The sequence below is a fragment of the Monodon monoceros genome, unplaced genomic scaffold (genome assembly GCF_005190385.1).
Source record: "Monodon monoceros isolate NGI ecotype Baffin Bay Population unplaced genomic scaffold, NGI_Narwhal_1 Super_Scaffold_5, whole genome shotgun sequence".
NCBI classification, from domain to species: Eukaryota; Metazoa; Chordata; class Mammalia; order Artiodactyla; family Monodontidae; genus Monodon; species Monodon monoceros.
This window is the reverse complement of record NW_021703782.1, coordinates 32,403,224-32,418,316: the sequence shown is the minus strand read 5'-3', so window position 1 is coordinate 32,418,316 and position 15,093 is coordinate 32,403,224. Positions and strand designations below refer to the sequence as shown.

The 15,093-nt window shown below is 45.4% G+C and overlaps 1 protein-coding gene across 3 annotated transcripts in view; it reads right to left on the bottom strand.

The window, feature by feature from the left end:
- Positions 1-15,093, bottom strand: part of FRMD3 (FERM domain containing 3) — a 308,613-nt gene that overhangs the window by 48,881 nt on the left and 244,639 nt on the right. For all 3 annotated transcript variants that reach the window (XM_029201749.1, XM_029201748.1, XM_029201750.1), the window contains 3 exons: positions 13,453-13,527; positions 13,071-13,139; positions 6,962-7,086 (listed from right to left, as the gene is read on the bottom strand). In XM_029201749.1, coding sequence (XP_029057582.1) covers positions 6,962-7,086; positions 13,071-13,139; positions 13,453-13,527 — 269 coding nt within the window. The remainder of the gene's footprint in view (positions 1-6,961; positions 7,087-13,070; positions 13,140-13,452; positions 13,528-15,093) is intronic.

The following is a 15,093-nucleotide window of genomic DNA, read 5'->3' as shown; positions in this document are numbered from 1 at the left end:
TCCCCAGGTTTGCATACTTATTGTGAAAGACCTCAAACCATAGTCCTGGAATTTGACCTTGACATTAAGCAAAAGAACTGAAGAATTTAGAGCTAGAAAGCATTTGAGTGGTGCTCAAGTCCTATCTTCTTGTCTCAGAGACGAGGAATATGATGCTCCCAAAGGTGGATGATCTGAGACCAGAGTTTGTTTCCCCATTGGTGCAAGGCATTAATGCAGAAACAGAGCAGCTACCCAAAGCACTGCTGTGTTTATGCTGAGGAAAACGATATTTCTTAAAATGAACAATTTATCACATGTAGCCAACTACAGAACTGAAATGATGCACATGTTGGCATCGTATGATGTAAAATACCAAATCCATGTAAGATAAAAACACTTAAACTGCATCAGGAACAAGGCATTTAGCTTCCTTCCAGCACTGTAAATCCTTCAAATTACAAAGCTCTCTTTCAAGTATGTTAAGTCATCAGTAAATACCAGAAACCAAAGTTCCGAAGATGACACCAACTCCAAAGAAAAGCACCAAAGGGGAAGGTGAAAGCTTTGAGGAGCTTCCAAATACGAATTTGCAGAGCTCACTCAGGAGGCCTTTATCTCTTTCCCTAAGTTGCTCTTGGCATCTCCTACCCTAGAGGAGTTGCCGACCCAAACTTCCCGAATTCAATAAATGTGATAAAGAATTCTGAATTTTGGCTCTGCTAATCCGATACTGCAGTTATAAATAAAACCAGAAGCTGGCTTCTGCTCTGCGGAGGCTCCTAGCTCCTGTGGAAGCAGGTTCGGCTGCTGCATGCCTATCAGCAGTGGGAGACCAAGGGTGCCATTAACTGGAAAATTTGGGAGAGCCCAAATCTGAGCAATGCCAAAAAGATGCTTAAAACAGCACTTTGTGTGAGTTCGTTCTAATTCAGGATATTAACCCATTTGTCCATATTCGCCTTAAATATGCTCCCAATTCATGGTTTGACCTATAGTTCAATTTATCATGTTTCCATGCACTCACGTTTTCAACATTAAGCAAACAAAGCAGGAATTAAAAAAATGTTACACTCAAGATGACGGAAATGGCCTTAAAGCACATAGGGACAAAAATTATTAACACATTAACATCGACTGGCTCCAGCAGGTAGGACAATCTGGAAGGTGGTCTTTTTCTCCTTGTTTATGCTTTTTTATTCTCTCTAGATTTTCTAGAAGATGATAAATTAGTTTTATAATGAGAAAATACAAACAAATAGCCACCCCAAACCCAATGGCGGGGACAAGAGTAATTAGAGCTGGTGCTAACGGTCTGCTGTCACCAGGTAGCAGTAACCACAGGGGAAAGGTGGTCCCACAGGATTTAGAAACAGCTCCTACTGTTTGATGAAACATAACATAAAAGAAATTTCAAAAAGACCAGTGTGTCACTCCCAACGCATATCCTGACATACCCTAAGCCAAAACGAAGAAATTACTTGGCACATGGGGGAAAATGGCGTGGAAGAGAGACTCTGACACCCTGAGAAGAGGGTAAATCTGTTTGAGCCCTGGCCATGGAACTCTACAAAGGAAGAAAAGAGGGAGAAAAGTTTTCATATCAGATAACCAGGGAGGAGACCAGACTCACTGCAGTCAGTGTAACCATGGCAGCCGTGGGCTGTTAGAGATTCCAACAGTGATAGGATTGGAACAACTGTGTAGGGTATGAAAGGCTCTGCCTGCTATGGTACAGAAAAACCTGCACATGGAGACCACAGTTGGCCCTGTGGGTCACCTGTTAAGTGTTAGGGTGGAGCAGGGTGGGGTCACAAGTGTGGCATGCTTGACGGATGAGAACTATACGCTTTTTATATGCTCAAAATGCCTTCACAGGTTCACATACAGACTTTCTAGAATTTCAGTGACACCAACTTAAGTCACCTATGGTTAGAGCAGACACTGTAAATGACCCTTAAAACACCCCCACCGCCCCCTACCCACCCCACACAGAGCCACATCCATGACACACACATGCAGTCGCATACACATGCACGCACGCACACATACACACTTACAGGGACAGTGCGAAAGTGTGGCTCGGGAGAGTTAGTTTTACTGCCCTACTTAATTCCCATCTATTCATTGATATAGACATTTTCTCAATCGCATACAAATGCAGCTTTAAGCCACCCTCAAACCAATCACACTGCCATCCCCAAGACATTCCTTTATGGAAATTTTGGTGTCTCCATTGTGCTCTTGTTTTGCCAGCAGGAGGGTGTCAAACGTTTTCAACTCTTATTTAGTTGTGTCTACCAAGGAGAAGAAAGCATGGTTTCCTGCCTGTTTAATCATGCCAGCTCGTACCATCACTCTGGTGGACGAGAGTGACCTTCACCGGGCGTTGGTAATTGCCGGCTACCAAGTCTCACGTGATACATTCCATTCCCCTTCTCTACCATAATCTATTTTCCTTAACGAAAAATACACTCTACTAATAAAACATGCAAGCATTTTGCTGTATACACTGTGAACCCTACTCCATTTTGCATGTGAATATATTCAGATTAATCACTCCTGAAAATGTCATTGTCACCCGGAACAATTTCCACTCTCAATATTTTCTTCTCCGGAAATTTTCATAAACTTGAAGTGGCACTTTTCAAATGGTTTGCTATTCACATCTAAAGCTTTCCACAGCACTAACCTACTCGGATCCTGTAGCTGAGCAACTTTGGGGTAACGTTGAAAACTTTCTCACTGCTTAGTGGTGCCTAGGAACTGATTTTGTTTTTTCTCTACAGACACAGCCAACCTCAGAGATAATCCTCCAGCTGTCGTTTGGGTGAACGGGGTTACGCATTCTCTCCCAGAACGCCCCTGAGCTCATCTGGGCAATCATGCTCTCTCCAGCTGTCTTTGAGAATCTTGAAGTTCCAGGAAGAATAGAAAGAGATTGTCAGACAAATGGGTGGTCGGGACCACCGAGAGTCATGACGGCAGCAGAGATGTCACCACCATGGCACCCACGCGAGACAAGGCACCAGGACCTTCCCATGACCTCCAGGAGATGGTGCCTCCAAGGGTCAGGGTTAAGGTCCTTCTTTCTTCTCCCAATCTGATTTTTTAAAAATTCCTAATCAGACAACTCTTTTAACAGGGCTCAGACTGCCAACCTTCACCTGTTTATGGATCCAATTTCAAAATGTGTGATTTGAATCCCCCCAAACAAGAACCGGAGCCACTGTATAGAGATGAGGAATAACGACGTCAAAGGTAAGCAGAGATGTCTAAGTCTCCTCCACTCTGTGTCTGAAGCTCAGTGAAGTATCTAACTCTTCCAAAGTTTCCAATATCTAAATGAAATCATTTTTGCCATCGCCTCTCTGATGTTGACATGTCACTGGAACCTTCCTGTGTCTCAGAACAGTCTCATTTCCAAAGAGGTTAAGGTCTTTTCCCTCTCAAGTTCTTGGAGACAAGGGCAGCACCTGGACAGGAATCCACAGGCACCTTACATGTGTCAACAACTCTGCTGCTTACTAGCTAGAGCCCACTGCCTTCTCCCCATCCCACCTTCTGCCTCAGCTCAACCCTCGTTTAATCTAGTCTCTGGGCTATTGCAGTGGCTCTTGTGGGGTCTCTGTGCTTCCAACACAGTAATTCTCAGGCAGTTGTTTTGTTCCCAAGGGCATCTGGCAATACCTGGAGACATTTTTGGTTGTCCAGACTGGTTGGGTACTACTCGATAGAAGCCAGGGATGCTGCTAAACATCCTACAAAGCACAAGCCAGCCCCCGACAAAGAATTATCCAGCTCAACGGTCAACAGTGCTGAGATTGAAAAACTGCTCTAGCCATACCCATCTCTAACCTGTCCTCTGCCCACACACAAGAGATACAAAACACAATTCCAATCAGGTCCATGCTTGAAATCCTCCAGTGCCTTCCAACTGCCCTTGGGTTAAAGTCTAAACTCTCCAGCAATTTGGGTGAGGCCCATCACAATCTGGTCCTTCCCTAACTTTCTGCCTCACCTTTCATTCTTCCCCGACCCCTCTTCCCTGGAAGGCACACAAGCATCCAATGCAAGTTGACCAGACCACCCACGACTCCCTCTGCCTGTCAGTCTCATCCATTCATTCCTGTGCCCCCAACTTTATGCCATATACTCTGATAAGACTGAAAGGGAACAAGAGGCTCTCCAGGCAGCTTGAGGCACCAGTATCTCGTGAGGCACACAGAAAAGTGAGCATGCAACCCAGTCAGCAGAGGTAGAACCTACTCTTCACCTCTGTGATCCCACTGCTGTCTCCCCAACAGGCTGTGAGTCTCCAGGGAAAAGAGAGTATCTTCATCTTCATAGGGCCACAGCAACTTCCACAGCTAAGTATGGTCTACTTAGTTGTATACCACATCTTTGCCAGAGCTGTTGTATTAAGGAAGGAGTGAAATTCTAATTTCTTCAATTTGGTTCTTGATCAGACACAAAAAATTGCAATATCAAAATACAAGGGTGAAACTAAATTCATCGCACTGCATCTGCCCATCCACAAAAGTGGAGACATCTTTGTTGAAAGCTGTATTCTCTGCCTCTCTTCTCTTCATATATCAGAGACATACAGACCTATTAAATAATCTATTTATCCCTATAGAATGTTTAAGACCCATTACCTGATACTCAAAGATAAGACACATGAAGCAGAATTTGACTCTAAAATAGTAACTGAGATATAAGGGTATCAAGAACATAGCTATGTTGACTGTGGGAATCATAACTTTGAATTTCATGGTCCCTAAGAAGATTTTGCTCTCTTTTCTAGACTGGGAAGTTCTTTCTATATACTGGGCATTTAACAATACTGTCGTTTCTACTTCTCTTCCTTTTAAATTGATTCTATATCCTGCAAGTTGCTATGATTTGCCTGAGTTTCAAAACCCACAAAGATGTTCCATAAGGGGACAGTTCTCCTAGAAAAGAGAATTTTATTAGATAGTTATAGAGCTATTTTGGACATTTAAACAGAGAAACCTAACAGTTTGACTTTACAGCTGGTGAAAGAATTAAAGATTCATATTTTAAATAACTGGAAAAATTGAAAATGTAGCTCATGGATTCCTATCATATATTATGGAAATTTTATTGCAGTTAATTATAATGCATAAGTCTCTTGTCCACACAGCTGTCATGTTAATGACAAGGTTAGTATTTAGAAATGGAACCTCATTATAGAAAACGGAGCAAAACAGAAGTTTCTATTAATTGAATGGAATGAAGGGTCCGGGGAAAGCTTGCCCAGGCTCCCCTTCACATCTAGGGTGCTCACAAGGCATCAGTGGCCTGGCTTCCATATTCCCCATGGTAACTGGTCTTCCGAGTTTTATTCCCATCTAGGCTTCCATCTCTGCAGACAAGGCAAAGTCACGATCCTAAGCCTGGGTTATCTATTTTCCCCTCCTCTTCTCCATTAGCCATATCCTCCTTCATTCAAACTTGGGTTAATCCTGACCTCCAGAAAAAATGATTTCCACTCAAACCAACTTCCAGACATATGGGAGGAAGCCCAGAAAATCACTAGTGATCAGAAACAAAAGCTGCTTTCATTGCACTTTGAGGAACATACAAAAACAGAGAAGGTGCTGAAAAATGTAGACAAGCAACATGGACCCAGGGACCCCTGGGCTAAGAAGTTTAATTTAGCATGGAGCTTACGGAGTTGGTTGTTGAGACAGGGCATAAAGGCGATTATCACAAGATCGTTCTGGTTATCATCACCCTGTGGCTGAGCTGGGGATAAAGGTGTCTCCTGAGACCCCATCCTTCGTATCTTGCACATTTTCCTTCCACCCATGAAATTTATGGCATCCCATTGCCCAGTCCTCCTTCCAACCATTCAAGTTTCCTTTCAGGGAAAGATTTACTAAAACCCCTTATGCTTCAGTGTGAATCAGCTGCTACGACCTCTCCCAAGGATATGTGCATCCCAAGCCATATTCTTATTATGGGCTGGAGAGTTTTCCCCTATGGACGGGATTCTTGACTTAAAGCTGCAGGTAAAGGTGATCTCTCGGGGACACAGTGACCCGCCTTCTTGAAACTGCCCAGTATCCAGATTTTAAATGATGAAACTAGAATCACAGAAATTTAAGGAAAGCATGTTATGTTTGGGTTCAAGGTTCCAATAATTGTATTTTATGTGAATTTTTAAAAATTTACTTTGAAATTAATGAGAGTGATATTTGCCTCACCAGGTATACGCGGTAAGCGGTGTGGTAAGATTCTTCCCTGAAGGAAAGCCCTTAAAAGCAAAAAAAGAAGCCTAGAAGCACACATATTATATAGCCTTTACAAATATAACAACTTTGGGGCTAAAATGGACCATATATATTTTAGCTTGTATCAAAACTGTCAGACAAGGCCCTGTGGAAAAGGGAATTCTTATTAAGGGATACAGAAATGGTAAGGCAGAAAGGGGATGACCAGTGTAGAGATATTTGTGGAGAATTCGTTACAACCACTAATTTAATTGTGATTATAGTCAAAAACATCACCATCTAATAGAATTTTCTGTAATGATGGGAATGTTCTTGGTCTGAGCTGTCCAAGATGGTAGCCATTAGCCACATGTGGCTGTTGAGCATTGGAAATCTAGCTAATGTGGCTGAGGAGCTGAATTTTTATTAACTTAAAATTAATTTTAAATAGCTACACATGGCTAATGGCTACCATATTGGATAGTATGGGTCTAACACCACTACTGCTTTAACTTATAATTTTAGGAATGCTTTGTACCAGTGAACTCTCTCCAGGAGAAACTGATAGAACTCTCAATATAATGCAGTCTTCCAGCTCTGAAGAGTTTATTTACTAAAAACACAGTTTATGACTTACTCTGACCCCTACCCCAACCTATTACCCAAGGTACCCAGGGTTGGTGCCTCCCTCATTCCCCCAGGGTAAGCCTGCAATGCCAGGCTCTGGAAGGAAGTGTACTTACCCTCACCCAGTGGAAGTTCCTCTTCCTGCTCACTGGGGGACGGCCGCAGGGGCTGCAGGGGCTCCATGTTAATGATGAGTTGTTTGTTCAAGGAGTGGGAACTGCGGCTCTGAGTAATGTTGGTTCTGAAAACAGACACAAGCCGGAGGGAACTGGTTTCAACTGGGAACACCGGCCCTTCCATCTCCGTTGGCTACCCGAGCTGGGAACTGCCCCTAGACTCACACAGTGCATTAGGCCAGTGGTAAAGATGACATAGCACTTAAGACACACAGCCCTTGTTATCCTTAAGGTCTTGATACGTGGTATAATGTCCATGTGTTCTAATGCAACACAGTGAAAGAAAACGTATTTCTCCACATGTCATCAGACTTGGACATGCTATGTGACAAGACAAGGCATTGAGAAAAGACATGGGTGACAAAGATACACAAGAGGCAGGTATCACTGAACGACATATGCAGAAAAGTGAATGAAGGGCATGGCTCAAAGTAATTTAACAACCACCAAACAAACACAAAAACAAAAAAACTCTGCCAGGCAGATGTCACAGGCTTTCCATAGCCATGAGCTGGATGTCCAACATTTAATATCGATGCTTAATATTCCCATTCAAATTCACACCCCACTCACGAACCAAACACAGAACCCAGCTCCACTTTCTCCTTCTGAAAGGAGCACACGTATGTCAGTAGCTCAATGGGCAGTAGATGGCAAGGAAAGGTGTCTCGTCAAGGCTACTGGCTGATAGCCAGGAAGCCCATTTACAATGTCTGCCCTGACAGACAGGGATGTGGGGTACCTTTGGTGGGTGTTTCAGCACCCTTCCCATCCCCATGTCTCCTGTCAAAACCCAAACCAACCCATCCTTCAAAGATGATGCCAGATGTCGCCTTCTTCTTGAAGCCCTCCTGGATTGCCTTCACAACGAACTCCCTCTGCTCCTTCCTTCTCACACTACTGTCCCTTCTTTCACAACCTGTCACATGTGTCACCTCTGTTGCCCTGTAATTACTGGGGTACTAATCAGCCCCACCTTGATAAAGCAACTTAAGGGCAGAGACTGACCTATCTATTCTCACGTGCCTTACAGCACCTCCCTTGGCATCTTGTTAAGGGGTGTTCAGTTTGAAACTGAAGTAAACTTGGCATTAAGTTGCCATTTCAGACTGTCACAGGTGTTCTCCAGGCCAGTTGATGGGACCGCCTTACAGCCCAGGCATTTCTGTTGGGCATAGGAGCTGGACAGGGGAGAAGCTGTTAGCATCTAGAGTTAAAAGCACTGCCCCCCACCCCCAGCTGCCACTGACTGGAAAGGAAATTTATAAGGACTTGCTTAACCATGGAGTTCTTTTCTTCATTCTTTCATTCTACAACCATTTATTTTGCAGCTGGTATGTACGTATTGTTCTGGGAAATCATGGCCCTCACCTTAAATAACTTACTCTCTAGAACCATGACTTTCAAACTTTTTTGACCAAGACTCACATTAAAAACTACATTTGATATCATATCTCTGTACACACACACACACACACACGCACGCAAGTGCACACACAGCTAAAGAGAATGCTTCATGCAACAATAGTAAGTCTTGCTATGTGTGAGCCACTATGTTTTACCTTCCATTCTATTTAATTTCATTTAAAGTGCTGGTCTTGACCACTATTTTCACTTCATGACTCATTAATGTGCTACAGCCACAGCTGGAAAAGCACACATCTCATGGAAGAGACTGACTGACGGCCGAGGTCCCAGGGGAGCACCAGAGAGGGGCATGTGATCCTGCTATGAGTGAGGGGAGGGCCAGGAAAGGCCTCCCAGGGAAGGTGACGTCAGCGGTAAGTCCTGGCAGGGGTGGTGCGTTTACAGGGAAAGAAGTGGAGGTGGGGATTCCTTGCAGGGGGAAGAAAGGAAGGAAGGAATAACAAGGGGGGATTAAAATTCACCATGAGCAATGACTTCTTTTATTGTGAAGGGTTCTCATTTGTCTGAGCTTTTCATGGGATTTCCATTAGCCCTGTGGCCTTCGTGACTGTGATCCTAGTTCTGCAAAGCACATGTTGCCGTGTCTGTGTGGACTATGTAGTTTTCTGACCTCTGAAAAGCTCATTTTCCATTGTTCCCCTCCCCCAGAAATTACTATGTATATCACAGCAGGGAGGGACCCTTAGCGAGCCTTTATGGAGGCTCTTTTGCTCCCTGTCAGGTGAGGGTCCGTGCTGTGTTCCCCCGCTCTCGGAGTCCAGGCACCAGCCGACTTGGCCAAAATGCCTGACCCGCTTTGCAGCCCACTCACGTGCACTCCTGGCCTAGAACAGTTTCTGAGTGAAACTGCCATTAAGGATTCTACTGAGTAGAAAGGTTTCCTTCGGCAACTGCAGGTATATTCTAAGACTGGCTTCAAGAAATGGTGGCATAAAATCGAGCAACAAATACGAGGCTAGTGGAGTTACTGCAACCACTCCTTGGAATGAAAGGAAGTGCTGCTGGCCTGTGAGTAAAAACTCCATCTGAAGAGACTTCAATGTGAACATGTGTGTCAGGTTCTAGCTTCCCATTTTTGGATGAGAGATAATAATAATAATATCACCACTTCACATTTTTATGGTACTTTATAATTTTAATACCCTTTATTTTAATGGCCATAACAAAACCTAGAAGTTGGGGAAAGATGTGAGAATCTCATTTTATAGATGAACAAACTAATGATCCGAGAAGTTAAGTGACTTACGCAAGACATAGCAACACAGCCAAGATTAGACCCATTCATGACTCCTAGATGGGTGCTCATTTCAGGTACAAGTGCTGTTTCTGGGTATCCCTTGGTGGTGGCTCTATGCCCAGGAGGCTTAAAGAGCCGACCCTGAACTCTCAGAGCTACAGCCCTCCGCCTCACTGGGCCTTGGAATGGGCAGGTGATTCTCACCAAGTAGCCAGCCGATAGGGTTCCACTTGGGGATCCTGTCATCAGCAAAGTTCAATGAGCTAACACGAGAGTGAGCTTCTTCTCTTTTTGAAAAAAAGAAAAACCCCAAGACAGTGTTCTTAGTCTGTGTGTGTTTCTCTGTGTCACACACATCTCAGCAGGAGTAGGAGTCTATGAACTGGCTATTCTTTGACGAGGAGAATCTCAAGTTAGAGGAGAGATAACTGAAGTCTTACCATCACCATTCTAGACTAGCAGGCCTCTCTGAGCACTGCCAGATAAAGGGAGCTCATTGCTATACTCTCACTTTTGACAGCCACATCAAAGAAGTCAAAACAATTCGAAAATACAATAATTGTGTAAGAGAAACATTTCCTACCATGCAACCAGCTACTGGGAAGGAACAAGAAGTTGCTACTGTAAGTGGCACACATCACTGTGGCTCTGACCACAGTGCTGCCTCTTGGGAGGGCGAGGTCCCCAGGGCAGCACCACGGACAGATCTCAAGTCTCAGAAAATTACAGATGTGAAGCTGTCATCTCACACTCCTGGTGCATACATTCATTCAGCAAATGTCTACTGACCTCCTACTATAGCCAAGCACTGTGTTAATTGATGGGTAAGATGGAGATAACCAAGATAGGCACAAGCTTTGTCCTCCCAGAGCTTACTCTGTATTATTACTTTAAACAAATTCTTCCTTGTAATGTCAGAGATTTGAGAGATACTGCCAAAGAACTGAGGACCAGAGAGGCATCCAGAGGATGTGAACTCAATAGGCTTTCACAAACAGGTAAAAGCGGGTAGAGGAAGAGCAAGAAAGAACATGTGAACCGGTGTCGAACGGGCCTATAGAGCCTTGTTTGCAGTAATACCCTGGGAGATTTTAGAAAATTCCAGAAAAGAAAAACTATAAATTGATGGATGCTTCATTTCCCATCCGCTCTGGTGGTTCAGTCCACTCCAGGAAAAGCTTTTCACTAGGGCCAATCTGCTCCCTTCAACCCCTCCCCCAGCAGTTATCTAGAGCCTGGCTATTCAAGGTGCAAACCATGAACTAGCCACATGGCCATCATCTGGGAGAGCATTAGAAATGCCAGATTCATGAATCAGGATCTGATTTTAACAGGATCCCCAGGTGATCCCTGTTCAAGCTACAGTTTGAGAAGCCTTGACCTAGGAAGCCTTAATTCCCATAAATTGTGCAAACATAAATTTAAAAGAGAAGTATTTTTAAAAATTCTTCTCTGATCTCATTAACATATTTGGAATATGTCTCTCTGAAAGTATATTGGTGTTGTTTTTTTTTTTTGCGGTACACGGGCCTCTCACTGTCATGGCCTCTCCCATTGCAGAGCACAGGCTCCAGACACGCAGGCTCAGCAGCCATGGCTCATGGGCCCAGCCGCTCCGCGGCATGTGGGATCTTCCCGGACCGGGGCACGAACCCGTGTCCCCTGCATCGGCAGGCGGACTCTCAACCACTGCGCCACCAGGGAAGCCCCCTGAAAGTATATTGTTAAAAACATTTTCCTACTTTGTGTTTGTGCCATCAAGGGGACTCCCCAGAATCGAGTATTTCTTTTTATTTTATGATCAAACACTCAAGCTTCAAGCTGGAAGAATAAAACCAAGCTGAGCCCCTGGGGTAGGTCTGCCCCCCAGCTTCTAGGAGAATGCAGAGGCTTTCAGGGTGGCAGATGCAACACAGAAAAGTGGATATAGGACTCAGGAGCAGGACGCTGGAGTTCTAGGCTTAGTTCTGCCACCAAAATATTTATGACCTCAGATAAATCATTTAACTTCTCTGAGACTCAAGTTCCCTTATCTGTAAAATAGAATCATTAAACTGAGTCATCCCTGAGGTCATTCTAGACCAAAGATTCTGGAAACATTTAAATGATATGTTCAATTATTTCTTCTTTCTTGTTTCTGCTGCACTGAGTAACCACAATTTGAGGCAGAGGAGGGGTTATAAAAAGACTATTAAAAAATGACTATTGTCATCAACAGGTAGTAAGCTCTAAGACTTTCACAGGTATTGCACCAAGGTGTCCCAGCCAAGGCGCTCCAAATTCCCTTGCCCACAGTTTTCTCCTGCTTTGAGAAGCAGGAGATACTGCTTTGCAGACTTGTATGTGACAGCTTTCCACTGGGTCACCCAAAGCCAGGGATGAATTATTCTCTGTACACATCCGCACAAGATTCCATGCTGACCGAAGTCCTGCTCCCCTGTGTGGGAGCCCACGCTGGGTTGCTCCACTGTCTGGATGCCCACACTGGCTGGCTTAGCTGCACTTCTGAGAGACCAAGGCCTCCTCCTGCCTGATAGCCCCAAGGACAAGGTGAGAGGTACCCTGTTCACTGGGTCACCTTGGAGATAGAGGAGACTGGGCATATCTGAGCATAGGAAGACTCCAAGTTCAAAGGTGGGGAAGGAGGGACCAGTGCCCACCACTGTGTGGGAACTTCCTAAAGAATATATCTTATGATGATCTTGCCTTCAGAAGGGGGAACATCAGGATAAGAATGTTCTGCTTTAGATATTTAGCATGTTTGAAGTTTAAGATGTACAATGATTTGTGTAAACTGTGGTGGTAAGAAGTACAACATGATCAAGAGAGTATTTAATTCCTAAGAATTACATATATTGCCATGTTAATGTAGAAGCGTACCCTTGACCCACTAATGACTAAGTTCGTCATTCCTCTAAGTGGCTTTTGGGACTAAAGGGTCCAATGAGAGATGAGTACCCCACCCCCTCGTGTGAAATAGCCTAGAAGGAGTTGGGCCAATGGGAACTGGCCACGTCTGATGAACAGAGGCCGGAAGAGAGAGCAGTTCTAAGAGGACACGACAATGGACTCAGTCAGGAGATAACCCAGCCACCCGTGCCTCACACACTTCCTGCTTGTTCACGTGACCCTCCAGGCTGAATCAGGGCAGTGACTCCACACAGAGCAAGTAACTCAGAATGGAGCCCAGCCAAATCTGTCTGAGTGAGACATGGGGGATGGTGAGAAGTGCCATGCCAGGAATCAGGGCCTGAAAACGGCATAGGGCCAGGCAGCTGGTGTCCTTACTCTCCTTCTTGTTAGAGTGGATTTGGCAAAGCCAGCCTGTAAATCCTTCTGTCCACCCCAGAAATCTCCCGGCACCCTGGGGACCACCCCACTCACCTGTGCACCTCTGGAGGCTCCCTCTGGATTTTGGAGCTTGCCTCCACCACCTCTTTGGCAACTTTGCCACTGCAAAAGACAGAAACACAGTGTCTGTGCACAGACACTCAGAGTGGAAGGGGAGGGGTGCGCACACTTTTTTTTGTTTTTTTTACTTCACAGTGGTCTGACCCAGCTCTAGGAATCCGTGCCTTCTCCTCCTCCACGAGGGAACATTACTATAGAGTTTAAGGGGTCCTGTGGGCATAAGAAATGAGTGGAGTGGAAAGGGAGGACCCAAACGGGTACAGGCCAAAGTGCACTGATTTATAAGTACCATATTCCAACGCAAATGGCTGCCCCAACCCAGCCCCATCATCAAAATGGAAGCATGGGTACCCACCTATATCGAAATCTGCTTCCTTTAAAAAATATCTTGCTGCTTGACGCAGTCTTGATCTGACTGGATTTTGCATACCTGTAAGAGAAAGCAGAGGAGAGGTGGCAGTGACACTGGAAAGTCCAAGCAGAACATGCCATAGAGTGTGGTAATCGGATATTTTGACCACCAAGAAAGAAACACATTTTACTGTGTGACTCAGCGCGCGTGCGTACACACACACACACACACGCCTGAAAGAAAAGTTTCTTTCACCATGTGTATTGCAATCTGATTTTTTCTATGCGATCTTTTCTCCTTCTTTTATATGCTGCTGCTGACCCACACATTTGGTCTCGTAATCTATTACTGGGTCACGGCCTGCAAAAAGGACCAGGTAATGCTGATGATCAGAGGAATTCTTTCCCACTTTCTGCTTGAGCTATACGGAGAGGGTGGGCTGGGTCACAGGGCATCATTAAATTCCTTGCTGGACGGACCTTCTTGCCTGTACCTGACCAGCGCTGCAGTAGAAAACAGCTTCCTGGTGACCCAGGCCACTCACCGTGTCACACAGAGCCCACCTATTGTGTATTTTCTAGGAGATGGCACCAGGGGCCCATGTCACCACGGAAACGGTCACTGGCTTCTTAGTATTAAGAAGGGTTAAGGGCTTCCCTGGTGGCGCAGTGGCTGAGAGTCCGCCTGCCGATGCAGGGGACACGGGTTCGTGCCCCGGTCCGGGAAGAGCCCACGTGCCGCGGAGCGGCTGGGCCCGTGAGCCATGGCCGCTGAGCCTGCGCGTCTGGAGCCTGTGCTCCGCAACGGGAGAGGCCACAACAGTGAGAGGCCCGCGTACCGCAAAAAAAAAAAAAAAAAAAAGAAGGGTTAAGTCACCACGACCTAGTGCCCTTTAAAAGAACCCTCGCTGGGACTTCCCTGGTGGTCCAGTGGTTAAGACTCCGCGCTTCCACTGCAGGGGGCGTGGGTTTGATCCCTGGTTAGGGAACTAGATCCCGTAGGCTGTGCCGCGCGGCCAAAAAGAAAAAGAACCCGTGTTGGTCGATGATTAAGAAACACAAGGAACAGAGGCCCAGCCAAGCACTGATTCAGCACCTCTGAGCCCTTCCCGTAAATAAGAACAAAACAAAAACACTCTGAAAAAAAATCTAGAACGTGGACTGCCCAGAAGCCGAGCACAGAGCTCTTAATTCCTGTGCTAAGCTCAGGAAGACACAGACTTTGCATTTGTGGAATGTAAGGCCCAGAGGGCCTAGATATTCATCTAGAAACCCCCATAAATTAGTGAACAGATGTAAATTACATGCTGTGGTGCACGTATGAAGGAAAAGATGCAACGAAAGTGTTGGGGTGAACGTGGTGCCGATCTGGTCTGGGGGCCACAGAAGGTGCCCTGAGGAAGGGACCTTTGAGCTGAGATCCAGGGAGGGAAGGTGTTAACAGGGCGGGTGGTGGCAGTGTTCTAGGCAGAAAGCCCAGCAGGCAAAAGCTCTGAGCCTGAGCACTGGAGAACTAAGAAGATGATCTGACATGCATTTCCCGGTATTGTTATTACGGTTGTTTTACACACATTGGCTCACACGTTTTCCCCCCTAATGTAGCAGGACTTGACCTTGTTAAAGATTTGGTCTTTGTCGTCAGAAC